This window comes from Pezoporus occidentalis, unplaced genomic scaffold (genome assembly GCF_034315485.1).
Source record: "Pezoporus occidentalis ecotype Australia unplaced genomic scaffold, CSIRO_AGI_Poc_V1 ctg104, whole genome shotgun sequence".
Lineage (NCBI taxonomy): Eukaryota > Metazoa > Chordata > Aves > Psittaciformes > Psittacidae > Pezoporus > Pezoporus occidentalis.
Genome location: NW_026912822.1, coordinates 546,210 through 563,424, shown reverse-complemented (window position 1 = coordinate 563,424; position 17,215 = coordinate 546,210). Strand labels below are relative to the sequence as shown.

Below are 17,215 nucleotides of genomic sequence, written 5' to 3'. Positions count from 1 at the left end.
TTCCAACATATTGCACATTGTATTAGTTGTACCCATCTATCCTTCGGTCATGCTGTCCGTTCATGTACCTAGCTTTACCAGGATGTTGCTCAGTTCTTAGCAAAGCATAACAACTTTGAATGTTCTTGAGTTATTCTCAGCCTTTGTATTCTTGTGTCTTGAACTAAGCTCTTTCTTTCACCCTGTTTTTCAAGTCACTGGCTGACCTAGCATTTCATCAGAGCTGGGATGTCCACCCCATCTTGCCAGAATTCTTTTGCAGTATTGTCAATGAATCTCTGACTATCTATGTCGACCTCTTGATACCAGCCCTTCTTCCAGAGTTCATCTCCCTTTGTTCATCTGCACTGTTACCAACCTGAGAGTTTCACTCCTGGAGTACAGTGCAGTCCTCGTACAGTAGGTGAAGACTAGTGTTATTATTTCCAGACTTCTGGAAACAGGTATTACTGGCTCTAGGGGCTAAGTCCAGCACCTTTCTGCCTGCTCAGGTCCCTTGCATCAGAACTGGTATAGTGTGATGACAGCATTGCCTTTGAGAGAGCCTAAGAGTTGGCCCTACATAAAAAAACAGGCAGAACAAGATAACCCAAAGTAGAGAATGTAGCAGAAATTAAACATTTATATAGACAGTAAAAATTAGAGCTTTGCTAGCACGTAAATAAAGATTGACATATAGATAGATGGAAACAAGGAAGAAAGAAAAAAAAAAACAAACTATTGGTTCAGGGCACATTTCTCTTAAAGCATTTTACAAGTGACTCTTTCAGAATTGCCATGGGCATATTTTCTCCTGATACTTGGCCACTGGCAGAAACCAAATCCTGTATGCCATGACTACTGGGCTAACATGATAGCTGAGCTCTCAAGTCCTTACACCTCTTTCAGCATCATGAAGGTGTCTTCTCCAGGTGCTTGATTAGGAATCCAGAACAAGAGTGGAGAACGGGCCCTCAGCAATTCAGAATGAAAAGGAGGATGTGGCATCTTCAGTGTAGTTGCCAGATTCTCATCTTCACACTGAGCCATGAAGCGGAATTGTTCACTGCTTTCAGCATGGGCACTCTGTCAAAGCAAAGAGAAAAACATTTGGTAGCCATTGGTCAGGACCTGTTTTACAGGCCTGGATATAGCTAGGTGGGCAGAAATTAAAACTCAGTGTGGGAAAAGCATCAAGAGAAGGGGAATCCTTTGTCTTTTATGGGGACAGACACCTATAATGTGCCCAGGGTCACTTCCCTTGCAGGACCATTTGGCCTAATGAGGAAACCCATTAGAAAGAAACTGCAGAAGAAAGCACAAATGATATTAAACCCTTGTCGGTATCTGGGCATCCCCCAACATTTGTCTCCACACATCTCCTCCTCCAGGATCTTTCCCCACTTCCAGTGTTTCTCTTCCAGATATGATCTTGGCTTCTTTCTAGCGCTGAGCCCTCGGTTTTGGTTGCAATGGGCCTCTTAACTGGTGGTTCTGTCTCACATCTTCTTACTAATTGGAGGGTCTGGGACATGCTGCTTTTGGTTAGTCCAGCTGCTATCAAAATGTACAGCTAGTACATACTGCTTGCAGCTACCTTGTGCTCCAGAGTGTAATAGTTCAGGTTACACACAGCACACACACAATTATCTGCTGCCTGACAATGTTCACAATTTAAGTGGGTTTTTTTGCCTGCCACTGGCCCTAATACTAGTGACATAAAGTGTCTACTGCAGATCACAAAGAGGTGAAGAAAAGCTAAGGGAGCTGGCAAGGCAAAACAAAGGTATTGAGTGGTGTTTATTGAAAGTGAGACAGCGTCCTTCAAATAGCTGAGTTATGTCCAGTGAGTAAAACAGGAAAGATCATAAACTCTGGCAGGTTAAATGTGAAAATAAAATAAGGCAGGCCAAAAAACAAATGAGGAACAGACTGTAAATGGGAAAAAGCTCATAAATCCTTATTTAAACACTTCAGCAGTAAGACTGTCTGTTGAGCCATAGATTATCACTGCAAAAGACAAGGTGAGGCCGTGACAGAAGAAAAGTGTGCTTTTTATAGATGAACTTGAGAAAGTTCCTGCATTTGTTCATTCATGAGGGACTTGCAGAGGTTCTGTCTGAAGTGACTGTTGAAGAAGCCATGGGACACAAGAGTGAAATGAACCTTAATACTTCAGTGCAAGTGAATGATGCTCACCTGAGAGCTCTGCCAGAGCTCACGGATGAAGTAGCTCACAGATGAAGCAGCTGAAGTGCTGGCTATGGTGCTCAACCTGTCACTTGAAACAGTCTTAGGTCCTGAGGCCTAGAAAGTTGACACATGTAACATCAATTTCGTAAAAGGGTCCTGGAGGAGATCCAAGGAACTAGCAGAGCCTGATGAGCCCATTATTAGAAACATTAGTAAAGAAAATAATACATATATATATATCAGGAAGGAAAAACAGAATATACTGAGGACTTGATGACTTTTGCAAAGAGAAACTGTGCCTTTCCTGAAGCTGTTTGAAGGCATTGGGATGTATATGGATAAGGGAGCTCATGGAGAATGCTGAGGCTTCTAAAAGGTTTCTGGTAGCCTGTTATCAAATTCAGTCCTCACATGGATGAATAGTTGGTTGAAAGTCAGCAGAGGATAAAAACAAGTGGTGAGTTCTAACTAATCACAGATGTGATCTTCAAGCTTGAACAGGTCCTTGGGTGAACTCCTCAGGTCTTAAGTAGTAATTAAAGAAGCAAAGGTACTGTTAAGAACAGTCACACTGGAAAAGGGACAGGGAGGTAAACAGAGTGTCCTGGGGCCACTTTATTAACCCTTGGTGCATCTCACTTCAATATCATGTTCAGGTCTCAGAACGGATGAAAGAGAAACTTCCAAACTGGGAAAGTTTGGAGATGGGTCCATGGAACAGCTTGTGTACAAGAAGCAGCTAAGTCAGATAGGTAGGTCTCATCAGCCTGGGAAAGAGGTCGCTGAAGCCTCTTACAAAGGCTTCTAAAATCCTGAGAGACATGGAAAACATGACTAGCAAATGACAAGTCTTTTCCAACATAAGCATGAAGGTCATCAAAAGACATTTGTAGCTACTCTGTTCCAACAGGCAAGAAAAGGTGCTTTTCTCATCAAATGTAAGGTCTCCTTGCTGTCGGAGGCTGTGGATTTGAAAAGTTTGCACTTGTCTTGGTAGAAAAATCCACCACAGGTTACCAGGTACAAAGACCTTTAGCCTAGGAAGTAACTGAGCTGCAAAATGTGAGAGTATTCAGGGGAATTATCACATCCCCTTCTACTCTTGTGTTGGTATTTGCTGTTGGCCACAGTCAGAAGCAGGTCCCGGGAGATGGGCTGCCAGTCTGCCCTAATACAGCTGTATTTATGATCCTCCCATAAGAGTGAAAAGCACATGACCCAGAATATCAAGCCTGGATAAAGCATGGGGTGCTATGATGCTGGGAATGGCCTTACCAGGAATAATGGGAGGGTGAACTACAGGGCAGCTTGCAAGTCCTTTCTGATAATAGGTGTTTTAATGAAAAATCACTGCAATTCAACCTGAAGCCTGTGACAGAAGAGGGAAAAAAAAAGAAGGAAAAATTCCATCTGAAGACAGCAGCTTGCACAACGCTGTCCCTGCAGGCTTCCACCAGATACTGATGGTGCATTCAAGGCATGAGGTCAACACTTCTTTCATAAACTTTTGGTTCCAGAATATGACACATGCATCTCTGACACATGCTCTTGCCCTCACGGAAACAGGGTCTTTTAAGTCTTTGTGCATTGAGCCCTGGGTGTTTATGTTTCTATTTTTAGTTACAAAACACAGTGACACATTCTTAACTGTAAAGCCTTTAGCTAATTATTGATAGACTGCTGCCTGTAAAAGAGTGCTGTAGTTACTCAGAGTCTACAACTTCCTCTTTTAAAGTTTAGTGCTTCTGTATTCCTTGGCTGTTTAAACTGTATTTTCATCCTGCTAAAAGCACAACTTGTGTAGTACACAGATATCATCCCGGGATTTTCTTACCATCTAAACAAGGAGCATGTCCTAGTAGTTGTTCAGTTACCATTTCACAAGCTGCTCTTCAGAAATTTAGACTTGAAGGCAAGCTTTGGTATTTCCTGGAAAGAGAAGCGAGGTTTTGTTACTCCTGTTATTCTGTTGCCCCTCCATTTGGTATTTTAAATAGGACGTGTGTCTTTCCTGCATGAACTGATACACCGGGCTCTGCTGCTCCCTAGCTATGGCTGCATAGCTGAGGCTGCTATTCTGTGCCTGAGGAAAAACAACATTAAATGCAGATCAGTGCTTTTATATGAATATTTACCTGCCAGACAGAGATATCAGCCCATACATGAAATGGTTTGTAACCTGAATCTTCAGGTGTAGGTGGGGAAACATGCTGCTAAACTAATCCTACAAAACCCTGCCAGGATCTAGGGGTATATATCACTTTCCAAGCAGCCTGATGTTAGGAATAAGAAAAGACTATAGGAAAAAGCAAAGGAATAGACTATTGAGATGAATGCTGTGAAAAAAAAAAAAAGTAGTGCATCTAGGGAACCCAGAACTTTCCACTGTTGATCTTGCTGACTATAAAACCAGCCAGCCTCCTTCCAGGAGAGGCAAAACTCAAACTGGAGAATCTTCAATATGGCGCTTGTAAGATTGTCTCCTAATGTGTGTAGTAGCTGTAATCAAAAGAAGTGCAAAGCCTGCACCTCCTGTCTATACAGGTAACAGTCAACCCAGAAGTGATACCCAGTCAGCATATCCTAGTGTTGTTCTGCAGAGTGCTACAGTGCTGCATGAGAGCGCAGTACGGAGTTAGAGTAAGGAGAAACATGGTATTCAGCTCAACGATTCAAACCTGATCTGGATGTCACAGCTGCAGGTGTCACTCTGTGTTAGGTGTGTCATGGTTTAAGCCCAGCCAGTAATTCAGTACCATGCAGTCTCTCTCTCACTCCCCCCCCTTCCTCCCCACCCGCTCCCAGAGGGATGGGGAGGAGAATCGGAAGACTGCAACTCCCACAGGTCGAGATAAGAACAGTCCAGTAACTAAGGTATAACACAAATCACTACTGCTACCATCAATAATAATAAGGGAAATAACAAGAGAAGAGAATACAACCCTCACCACCTGCCAACTGATACCCAGCCCGACCTGAGCAGTGATCTCCTTCCAGGTAACTGCCCCCAGTTCTACATCCTGGACATGATGTGCTGTGGTATGGAATACCCCTTTGGTCAGTTTGGGTCAGGTGTCCTGTCTCTGCTTCCTCCCGGCTTCCCCTCCTCCCTCACAGAGCATGAGGCTCAGAAAGTCCTTGGTCAGACTAAACATGACTTAGCAACAACTAAAAACATCAGTGTTATCAGTGCTGTTCCCAGGCTGAATGTCAAAAACACAGCACTGCACCAGCTACTAAGAAGGAGAAAAATGACTGCTACTGATAAACCCAGGACAAGGTGCTAGAGGAAAGTCCTGTTTGGGACTTTACACTGATGATGAACAAGGTTCCTGCTAGCATGTCCAAGATTGCAGCCCCAGTAAAATGAAGCTAAAGCGAGTTGATGCAGTACAGACATCACTGGGGATCTGCAGACCTTGTATCGCTTGTTCTGAGCATAGAGCTGCTTCTGCTCTGTTCTCACTGTTCCCTGATGGAACTGGGCAAGTAGCATCTTCTTGACTGCCACTCAGGGAGGAGGGGGAAGAAAGGAGAGCTATGTCTTCGTTCCTTCCCCACAGCAGGCAGGAATGCCCTGGCTCTCCACTGCAAAGTGCCAGACCAGAGCACCTTCTTTTGCCATGTCTATCAGAGGGTGAGGTCTTCAAGGGACAGGTCCTGGCTTTTAAGTGAGACCACTTCAGCTGCACACCTTACGGAGCAGCTGGTCTACAGAGGAGGGCAGCGGGATGAGAAAGACAGAAAAAAATCCTGCCTCCACCATCTCATCCATTATCCAAAGACTGGATACTGGAGCAACATTTTGATATACTTCCATCAGCACCACACAAAGCTGAAAAGGCACTGCCAGCCGCATCCTGCCTTGTAATACTGTGATTTTTCCAGACCCTGTCAGGCTGACATTGATATAGGCAGTGAGAGGAGGGTATGTCAGTAGCTCTGGAGATTTTAGCCTGAGATAGGAGGATCCCAAAAGAAAACAGAGAAAAATGAGACAATTTAGCAAAACTGATGGGAATTAATGAAGTGATCCTGTTCCCCTGTCCCTGTGCTTCCAGGTGGAAAGACTTTATCAAAACAATATTGTCTGTTCCATATCTGTGGCGTGAGGAGGGCTCTGCCTGCCTAGACAAATTAATTTCATTGTGTTTTTTCTTGTATGTCGCCACCCAAGATTGTAAGTTTGGGCACTCACAGGTAAGAGAGAGAAGACTGGGCTTACAGGCTGCCACAAATGCTAGAATCACAGCAGCAACTATACCTCAGTGATCTAGGGACAGCTGACAGCCCCCAGAGTCACCTCAGCTTTCCATAGATGACCTCTACAGAGAAGCTAAGAATCACAGAATCCTAGAATATTTAGAGTTGGAAAGGACCTTAAGATCATCTAGTTCCAACCCCCTGCCATGGCTGTTAAATGATGACTGGGGGGGGGGAAGAGGGAGGGCTGGAAATCTGAAAGTGCATAAACCAGCAACTAACTTCTGAAGATATATGGATGAACTGTATTGCAGTAGCCAGTACAGGCTTTCCTTCATGCCGCAGTTTCTTTGGTCTACCTGTCAGGCTATCTAGATCATGAATTTTGCAGCTGCAGCTGTCCCTGCGGTTAACTGTGCCTGTCTGCAGCATATGACAGTTTAAAGCATGAGGTGAAACCTACAGGAGTCAACACATGGGGACAGGCAGAATGTGATTACTTGAAACTCCGCAACCAAGAGTCAGGATCAAAGAAAAAGGGGTATGAATTCTCCGGCTTGATTTGTTGGTTTTTTACTGCAGTGCATTGAGCTTGGAGTATTTCAGTGAAAAGTCAATTTTGAATTGTTTCTCAAGCATTCCCATTTTGAGTGTTGGATTATTCAGAGATGTGCGATGCTAACTGAGAGCATTTATGCAGAGAGGTTACAAGAGCAAGGTGAGAAGGATGCATGGGTGACTGAAACACTTCAGTGGCTGCTGTCACTTCTCTGCCCCTGACGAAGAGCTGCCTGATGGGTTTGCAGAGGTGTGTCAAAAGGGACTGAAGAGGAATGCTAAATGGCTGATGGGGTAACAACTGGTGTTACAGATGGGTGCCAACCACCCTGAGGGCCATGATACCTTGTGCTGACTACAAGGTTCGTACAGGCTCTCTCTGTGTGTGATGTCTATGAGAGAAAGCCTGCTACTACTGTAATTAATTAATTTTTAAGAGATTAAGAACTATAGTAAAGTAATTATTTCCAGTTCTGTCCCCATAGCAGATGTGTGCTGTGGTAAAGTTGTGACAGGCAAACATTCATGATGTTTCTTCATCTCTCTCTAGGTGCTCAAGCATCTGCGACACTTAAATTTCACCAATAACATGGGGGAGCAAGTGGATTTTGATGAATTTGGGGACCTGGTAGGGAATTACTCAATAATCAATTGGCACCTCTCTCCGGAAGATGGTTCAGTCGTCTTTGAAGAGGTTGGGCACTACAATGTTTATGCCAAGAAAGGGGAGAGGCTCTTTATCAATGAAAACAAGATCCTGTGGAGTGGATTCTCTAAAGAGGTAGGTGCTTAAATCCTCGCAGCACCATTTCCCAAGTCTCTGCAGACTGAAATTTGAACTAACCCTGCACACTTCTCATATTATGGCTCTGTGTCTCATTAAAAAGATCCGTTCATCTTACTGGTCTCTGCCATAGCCTCTCACACCCTGATTACACACTTCTGGAAATAACAGGCACCTGCTTCTCCCCTCCTATACATTTGATGAGCCTGGGTATTAAGGCCTGTCAATCTGCCCAGGTTCACTTGGACATGGTGCTCAAATAGAGATGCTAGTGCCTGCTACTGGTTTTAATCTACCAGAAGGTGCTTCTGCAGTCTCAAGAGTACATGATGTAGCCCTTGATTTTAGTCAGGCCTAAGTCCTTCTCCACTTATGTTAGAACTTTTCAGCATAACCATTGTCGCTAGCAGCCAGGGTTGTGTTCTCTCGTGTGACGGGAAGGTGTTGGAGAGATCCCTGGGTAAGAGCCCCCTCCAGCCTAGACAGAAACCCTGGTTTCCAGAGGGGATGGTAAGCAGGCATCTGGCTTGTGGCCTGGGAGGGGACACAGGGAGCTTAGAAATGTCACTGTGAGGCCTGGCTGCAATGTTTAGATGCATTAAATCAGTACCTGGTTACTGAACAAGGCAATTCACTTCCAGGTGATTATTCACATTGGCTGACAGATAGGTAACTGCTTCTGCAGTAGCTACACTTGTGTAATGCAACTACACTATCCATTAAGCCTTACTTACTCCAGCTCGCCCAGTTTCACTTACGGCTTAAATCCAGAACTCTCTGAAGAAGGCATGGGTCAGGCAGAGCACATTACAGAAATACTGAGCTCAGGTTTTTCTAAGCCCAGCTGGAGTCTTTGAGACAAGCTACAAGCAGCATATTAAAAACCTGATGTCCTAACCCCTCCTTCTGATCACTGCAAATGCCACTGGCATCTTTTCCAACAGCTAAGATGTTACTGGTTTTTACTTAAACCGAGTAATTGTGTTCTGTTGGTCTGAATTCCTCCAACAGCACCATATTTACATCCATTCTCTGTCCTAAATTGTTAAAAGTTAGACTGGATGTTGCCAAGCGTCCTGTAAATCGTGTGCCAGTGGAGGGGTTTGTGATCCCTGTGTCTGCTGCAGCTTATTTTTTCAGTTTATAGAGTTTGAATTTCTTCCAGGTAAAAGGCTTTGCTCAAAGTGAGTAGTCAGTACTTCACTTGCTGAAGTTTTCTGTGCCTCTGCCATCCTCGGAAAAAGATTAAATGTAGTTAATTCTAACACAGGAACTTCAGTGCTGGCCTGACTTGCAAAAGGACAAGTTAAAGAGTAGGTAAGACAGATTCATTTTAGCAGAACTTGATGAAATTCCCCACAGAATACTTAAGAAGGAAGCCAAAGCAATCTCAAAAGTACTAGCAATTTATCTTTGGGCAATGTGGAGGATGGGTGATGTCTCAAAGGATTAGAGGAGGGTGATTGTAAGGATTGTAATCTCAAGATTGTAATTTCAAAGGATTACAGGAGGGTACCTATTTTTAAAAGCAGAGATAGGAGAGCCAAGGGAATTACACACAATTGAGCTGGGTTTCAGTAACCTCAAAGACTAGATAAAAAAAAACTATTAAACAGTTTATAAGCACAGGACAATAAACTGATAAGAAAAAGTAAAATGGATTTGTCAAGATGAAATCATGCCAAATCAATTTAATGTTCCTCCTTGGAAGCTCAGTCAGCTTGGTAGATAATGGGGAAGCAGTGCATGACTTCAGTCAGGCCTTTGATTCAGCCCTGTTCAAAATCAGTAGTGACTGTCTAGACTGGTGTAGTCATCTTGGTGGACGCACTGCCTGCTGGAAGACTGTCCCAAGGAACAGGTCTTAACAGCAAAGAGTGCTTCAAGTGGGGAGCTTCAGGTATTTGCCCTGGATGTGTATCTGTCCAATGAATTATGCAGTCCTGATTAACAGCTTAGAAACAGTGTTCCCAGACTGTGCTGCACCTGTACTTCAGAGTGATAGGCAACAGTGACCACTCTCAGCTGCAGGGCTGAGTGGCTATCAAAACAGGCATCTCCACATACGAGTTGCCACTATCAAGGCAACTTACTTGCAGTACTCATGTACCCTGTGACTGAGGTCAGTGTCTGCATACAGGAAATACCCAAACCATATCCCAGACTCACCACCTAAGTGCATCCACACAGTAGGTTCCTGGAGATCAGCACTTGAGCAAACTAGCAGTACTTATAAAAAGATGAATGGAGGCTTCCAACCGGAGCAGCCCTTAAGTATGTATGGAACATAGTACTTTGCTGGCAGTGGAAATTGTGGGTTTACCTTCCCTGAGCTAGGAAACTCATCTGTGCTACCTCTTTCCTTAATTTAGTTGGGAAAAAGATGAGTCCACCCTCCTGTTGTGCTCCTCAGTAAAGAAGGCCCAGCCTTCTGCTTACTATGCTGAACTCATTGTCAGTGTGCATTAGGCATGCAGGGAGCATACCCATGCAACCACTTGCTGCAGGGATATGACCATGCCCAGGTGGACTCACACACAGCATAAGTGCACAGCCAGCAGGTGACACAGCTCATCATTTGCAACAGCAGAAACCTGGAAGCCTTTGGATTTGCATATGGCTGCCAGTTTGCATCTTTAGATGCTCAATGTTCCAAAAACAAGGCCTTTCTTTCATATGGAAACGCCTCTGGTTTAGTTAATTTACCTGTTTTGTTTCTGGGTTGGAGAGGGTCTTCAGGAGAACAAGAGGAACTGGCTTTCATGAAACTGTTTTAATTCCCATAAATTTGTTAGCACTCAATATGCAATATATGGGATATATTTGCAAGGTTGACCCAAATGCTTGCCAGTAGAGACTGATTGTCTTTTAACCCTCTAATGACCATTTTCTGGTATTTGTGTCATGGGTCACATATGAGTTCAGAGTGCCCACAACACAGAAGAGATTACAAAGATCTGCTGATCTACCATCCCTTGATGTGGTCTTTCAAAGAAACACCACTGCAGTGAGCTGGGGGAGAACTACTGTGCAAAATGTCTGTTGTGTGGAGCAAAGAGGTGAGCCTCTGAGGTTCTCCATCCAGCATGCTAGTCAAGCAATAACACCATTGGAGGAAGCCAAGGGTCCCGCTGTAGAAAAGCTGCACATGGGGCACTGACACTGTTAACCCTCCTTGGGCTCTTTTCTTGCAGGTGCCTTTCTCTAACTGCAGCAGAGACTGCCTCCCAGGCACAAGGAAGGGCATCATTGAGGGAGAGCCCACCTGCTGCTTTGAATGCGTGGACTGCCCTGACGGGGAGTACAGTGATGAAACAGGTAATACCCCCGGAGTGGTGCTGGGCTTGCAGAGGACCACAGGACCCCCTGGGCATCACCTGCGGTTGTGCTGAGAGCACTTCCCTGCAGTGCTGAGCTGGGGGCTGCCTTGCCAGGGGGCTGCACAGAACGTCTGCAGGGGCTTCTGAAAAGCTTCCAGGAGTTGAGTCCTGTGGCCCCCAGATCCTGTCTTCCACTAAACCTGCTTGTTCCTGCTGTGCTCAGTTACAAAAGTTAAGGCAGAGAAGTTGAGAAAAAGACTTGCATATAGGAAGCCTCTCAGGCAGCCACAAGTAAATTCCATTGCACTGTAGCAGTAGCTTTTATTCCTCAAAAAAAAACCCGAAGGAAGGAGACACTTCCTACTCTAATCCTAAATTCCATAGTTATCTGTCCGCCTCCATCTTTTCCTCATGTTAGCATGGTTTTATTTCATGCTTTATGAAGAAATAAAGTCAGTTCCATCCCAGACTTCACAAGCAGAGAGGATTATTTCCCTTTATGGAATCATCAACCACAGTTTCTGTTGATCACTGGCACTGCAAGAGACCAAAATCTTGGGGTCTTACCAAACACCCATGGACATCTTATTTGTTGGTTTCAGTGGGAGCTTGGATCAAGGCACTCAGGTTCTGCAGTGGAGGGAAAAAGTAGCCTCAGTTTTAGAACTGACTGAAAAATTCTGTATTTCCAACACCATTAGTGCTTCCTCAGTGCTGGGCAATGAAGGCAAATAAATCCTTTCAGAACAGTAGTTCCCTCCACACTGAAGAGCACTTGGGATCTCAACACACCCCTTCCAGCAGCACTGGTCCCAGTGCACACTTGCAGACCTTGGCCAAGATGAAAACTTCAGTAAGCTGCTTGCAACCCTTAGAGCAAGCATTCTTCCTTGGGAGAATCTAATTTGTACCCTGTCACACAGGAATTCTGTGTTTTTAGCATGAACATATACTACTACAGGATGCTTGGGAGAAGCATTTTCAGATTAAATGGAAGTAGTTCTGGTCATGTGTAATAGGGGTCTTTTGGTGTTTTCCTCATGGTTTTGGGAGCTAGCACTTGGTGCACTGGTGAAATCTGTGGGGCTGAGGGGGCAACTGCTTTCTGACAGTTTCCTGCTTCAATTTCAGCTGACAGTAATGTTCTTTATTTCCTGTGATTGCCAGTCTTATAGGCATAGAGAGCGGTTTTACAACCAGTCTCACCCAGCTGAGACAGTAATGCTATCAAAGGAGACAATCTGTTGTGTCCTCTTGCAGCTGCTTGCTCCCACCCTTTGTCTGGGAGCAGCGCTGGTTCTCTGCAACTTCTCTAGTCTTCCTGAAAACCAGCTCTTGGCAGGCTGAATTTCCAGCTAGAATGAGAAGCTGTGTGACCTCTAGTGCTAACACAAAGTAAAAGGCCGGAATGAGCAGCCTTGGGGGAGGAGAAAGATCTGGTTTACTCCCTTCTGTGGCAGCATGGTCTCTGGGTCACCTCAAGACAACAGTGAAAGCACATCTTTAGGATGCAGTGCTAGATAGCTGCCCCTGTCTCTTGGTAGAGGTGGATGGAATCGCTCCTATGTGAAGTTAGCTCAGCCTTGCCTGCAGTTTGCAGAAGATTTCAGGTAAAAGACACAAGAAAAATCAAAGTGTTGGCTCAATGGATGTAAATGAAATGACAGTTTTTCACATCAACAGCTTAGGTGAGGCAATCAGTCCTTAGGAAAGCAGTATCAGGTTACAGATGCTCCTTCCAACCAAGCCTGCAGGAGAGAGCTTGAAATCCTCTGTCCCTATTAGCTGGGTATTCCTGTCTTTCTCATTAGCACCATGCTCTGTTCTGGAAGCTATGCTCTGAGTCTCTGTTTGTGCTCAGGTGCAAAGCTCAGAGGGAGGCTGCTGGTGAAGGAGTTTTCTGAATGTTTGTTCCCAGAGCTCACTGCAGCCCATTGCTATCCTGCTGGAATCCTAAAGGCTGAGGTAGCTTGTGACTTCCAACTCACTGCTCTCAACGCCTTTCCACTGCCATCAAAGGGGTCATGACTGCCTCCGCTGGAGGCCAAGAGCCATTTGGATCAAAGGAGAAGACCAGAAGCAGCAGGTCCTTGCCTTCTGATCATGGCAGTCATTGGAGACATATGTTGCCATCCCAGCAGGCACAAATAGTTTCATGCAGAGGAAAGAGATGGAGGCATCAATTTTCCCTCTGAAAGTACCAGTGGGACACTTTGCTGGGTGTGGGGAGAGTGATATCTTTAAGACACATCTTCCCCTGATGCTCCAACATGAAATGAGCGTGCTGGGAGTCAAGGGCATTCCCTGCCTGCAGGAAAGAGCAATTTAAACACTTCTAAGACCTGCCTCTGTAGAATATGAAACAGGATCTCAAAGCACTAAAGGAGGCAGGCACGTTTTTAATTTTCTCTCTAATAGAGACATGCAGATGTTTCACATGATGGTAAAAGTGTGAGAGATATGAAGACAGAGAGAAGTAGATGATAAAAATGAAGGAACAGGAAGAAAGAGGAACAGTGCCTGTGTTACAGTAGTTGCAAAGTTTTGCCCAGAAACAGATTCCAAAACCACAAGGGGAGGGGCAGGACTTTCCAGCTTAAAGCTGGAACTAAGCATGCCTTGTGATCTCCTGCCCATGGGAGGCTGGTTGTTTCAGTGTAAAACACTCTGAAACACCAACATACGATTCTGTGAATCTGCAGACACCTGAAGGGAACACCCCATGTATTTAAGATGAAGGCTGGTATGTAGCCGCAATACATGTCAACCCACATTTCAGCCTCTCAGTGTGCCAAACCTTCCCTCTCCCTGTCACTTCTTTTTCAGATGCAAGTGCCTGTGACAAGTGCCCTGAGGATTACTGGTCCAATGAGAACCACACATCCTGCATCCCCAAGCAGATAGAATTTCTGTCCTGGACTGAGCCCTTTGGGATCGCTCTGACTCTCTTTGCTGTGCTGGGAATTTTCCTGACCTCTTTTGTCCTGGGAGTCTTCACCAAATTTCGCAACACACCCATTGTCAAGGCCACAAACCGGGAGCTGTCCTACCTCCTCCTCTTCTCCTTGCTCTGCTGCTTCTCCAGCTCATTATTCTTCATTGGTGAGCCCCAGAACTGGACTTGCCGTCTGCGGCAACCAGCTTTTGGCATCAGCTTTGTCCTCTGCATCTCCTGCATCCTGGTGAAAACCAACCGTGTCCTGCTCGTCTTTGAGGCGAAGATCCCCACGAGCCTCCACCGAAAGTGGTGGGGCCTCAACCTCCAGTTCCTCCTGGTGTTCCTGTGCACGTTTGTACAGATTGTCATCTGTGTGATTTGGCTGTACACGGCCCCACCATCCAGTTATCGAAACCATGAACTGGAGGATGAGATTATCTTCATCACCTGCCACGAAGGCTCCCTAATGGCCCTTGGCTTCCTCATTGGCTATACTTGTCTCCTGGCAGCTATCTGCTTCTTCTTCGCCTTCAAGTCTCGAAAGCTGCCTGAGAATTTTAATGAAGCCAAGTTCATCACCTTCAGCATGCTGATATTCTTCATTGTGTGGATCTCCTTCATTCCTGCATATGCCAGCACATACGGCAAGTTCGTCTCTGCTGTAGAGGTGATCGCAATATTGGCTGCCAGCTTTGGCCTTCTGGCCTGCATCTTCTTCAACAAAGTCTACATCATCCTCTTCAAGCCCTCCCGCAACACGATCGAGGAGGTGCGCTGCAGCACAGCTGCCCATGCTTTCAAGGTGGCTGCCAGGGCCACGCTGAGAAGGAGCAATGTGTCACGCAAACGCTCCAACAGCCTGGGGGGCTCCACCGGGTCCACTCCTTCCTCCTCCATCAGCAGCAAGAGCAACCACGAAGACCCCTTTCCTCTACCAGCCTCCGCTGAGCGGCAGCGCCAGCAGCAGCGTGGCTGCAAGCAGAAAGTCAGCTTTGGGAGCGGCACGGTCACCCTGTCACTGAGCTTCGAGGAGCCGCAGAAGAATGCCATGGCCAACAGGAATGCCAAGCGCAGGAACTCCCTGGAGGCTCAGAACAGTGATGAAAGCCTGATGCGGCACCGGGCCCTGCTTCCCCTGCAGAATAATGAGCCCCTCAGCGCTGAGCCCAGCTTCCAGGCAGCTTCCAGCCCAGAGAGCAGCTCGCAGGAGTCAGTGGTGGGTGACACCAAAGAAGAGGTACCAAGCCCTGAGGTGGAGCCTTCCCTGCCATCAGCTAATTCCCGAAATTTTATAGGCACTGGAGGTGGCTCTGTAACAGAGAACACGGTACATTCCTAACAAAAGAAGAGCATGAAAAGCACAACAGCCCCCAAGAGGAACTTGCTCACCTCTTGCTTCTGAATGGGAAAGACAACAAAGACACATTCCTGTGACACAGCCCCACCAAACCTTACTGTTAGCACTGGCAGGGTAACACACGTGCCTCCAGAGGAAGGACTGTGTCTGGGGAGCCTTGGACTGGATTTGCTTTTGCTTTATTGAAACCAGGACATCTCAGAAGGACAAGTGAAGATCGCCTCTGGTGGGGCTTAAGCAGAAGTCTGCATGCTGCCTTGCCTCCATAAGCTTTTCCTGCCAGACTGCAACTCAGCTGACTATGGGAGGCACTAGGCAATTCCATTATACTCTGCTTTTACATTTATGTATAATATTCCTCTTTCCCACTATGTATGATATTCCCTCTTTATCCAGTATATGTGATCTGTAACCATGTGCATCAGGACTCCCAGCTCTACCAAAAGCAAGGTACACGGTTTCACTTGGGGAAAGCACGGTCGTGGGGAAAATAAAAAAGCCCCCAACATCCTGCATGCTGTGTACAGCCAAGGGTGTGAACATGTAAAGTATTTAATGTGACAGAGCGCCCTGCTATTTATATTTAGTAATGTCCCAGTCTCTCCCTTCTGCCCAGCAGGAAATACTGGACAATACTCTTCATAGACTCCATTGCACTAGCCCAAGCTACTAGGTTCCTACTGGTTTCCTTCAGCTGAGGTAGTTTTACCTCCAGCCTGCCTGCTTTAATGGAGGGGGAGAACAGCTTATAAATCCCTCCCAGAGAATGTTGTGAGAGCACAACGAGATGTATCCATGATCGATTATGTCGCTAGTAGTTGTACGCTTAACAAAGTGTTGCTGCTGTAATATTCCACATGGCATACATGGCTAACCCTTTCGCACCATAGTCAGTGTTGTGCTTTGCCATATTAATCTGCCTTGCACCTACACAGAGCATTGAGCTAATTGTGATGATACTGGTGGGCCTGATAGAAAGCAAATGAAACAAGTGAAATTGAGTTAGGTGTGGAGAAATAGCCTCCAAGTGTGGTAATATGATTGCAGGAATGGATGACCATCTAAGTGTGTGTGCTGGTACACAACTGGAAGAGGAAGATGTACAGGCCTGGGCTCTGAGACACGCACAAAGACAAATGGATAAATCAGATATGTTTTCGCTCCTATAGACCACCTATTAGGTTATTTCCCTCCTGATCCATCTTGAATAGAGGGCACTTAGCACAAGAAGGGTGGACTGCACCTAAATTGAAACTATAAGGACTTCAGAAGACAGCATAGCAGAACTTCATTACTCTTGTCCCACTCCCCCCAAAAGCAGACGTAAGTGCTTTTGGTTTTGCAAGGCATGCCTGGTTCTTCTCCATCCATGCTGGAAAGGTTGAAGTAAGAGAGTCATTAGAAGAGAAATTTGGTGCAGTCTGATGAGAGAAAAAGCACCCCTCAACAGCCTAGCAGGAGGGGGTGGGTTACACTGCAGAATTGATTTCCCTGTTCCCAGATCCCATGTGCAAGAACAACTGTCTGACATGAAGATGTCAGCACCCTCCCTCATCAAGCGTGAAGGTAGTCTTAACCAGTATGGAAAGGTCTGCAGCCTAGTGTGAGCAGAGATGAAAGGACTATGTGAACGCGTTAGGGAAAATACCACAATTCTCTTGTTACTGTTTGTGCTTGGTTGTTCTTTTGCCAGGGCAGGAAATAAAACAGGCGACATTACTGCATAAAAACTTTGTTTTGCCACCTCCACTTGTTGCTGACTAAGAACAGGGGTTTTGGTTTAGGAGAGTAAAATGGAAGTCCAGAAGCCCAAGAAGCATGCTATTCAGACAACTTATTTTAGCCCGTTTGGTGATCTGTTGCATCCCCCTCAGAGTGGGCTC

At 45.7% G+C, this 17,215-nt stretch overlaps 1 protein-coding gene across 1 annotated transcript in view; it reads left to right on the top strand.

Annotated features, from left to right (window-relative positions):
- CASR (calcium sensing receptor) overlaps nucleotides 1–16,221 on the top strand; it is a 71,635-nt gene extending 55,414 nt beyond the window's left edge. Inside the window, exons 5-7 of the mRNA XM_062618169.1 lie at nucleotides 7,484–7,714; nucleotides 10,912–11,035; nucleotides 13,864–16,221. Coding sequence (XP_062474153.1) covers nucleotides 7,484–7,714; nucleotides 10,912–11,035; nucleotides 13,864–15,314 — 1,806 coding nt within the window. The 3' untranslated portion in view covers nucleotides 15,315–16,221. The remainder of the gene's footprint in view (nucleotides 1–7,483; nucleotides 7,715–10,911; nucleotides 11,036–13,863) is intronic.
- Nucleotides 16,222–17,215: the final 994 nt, after the last annotated feature.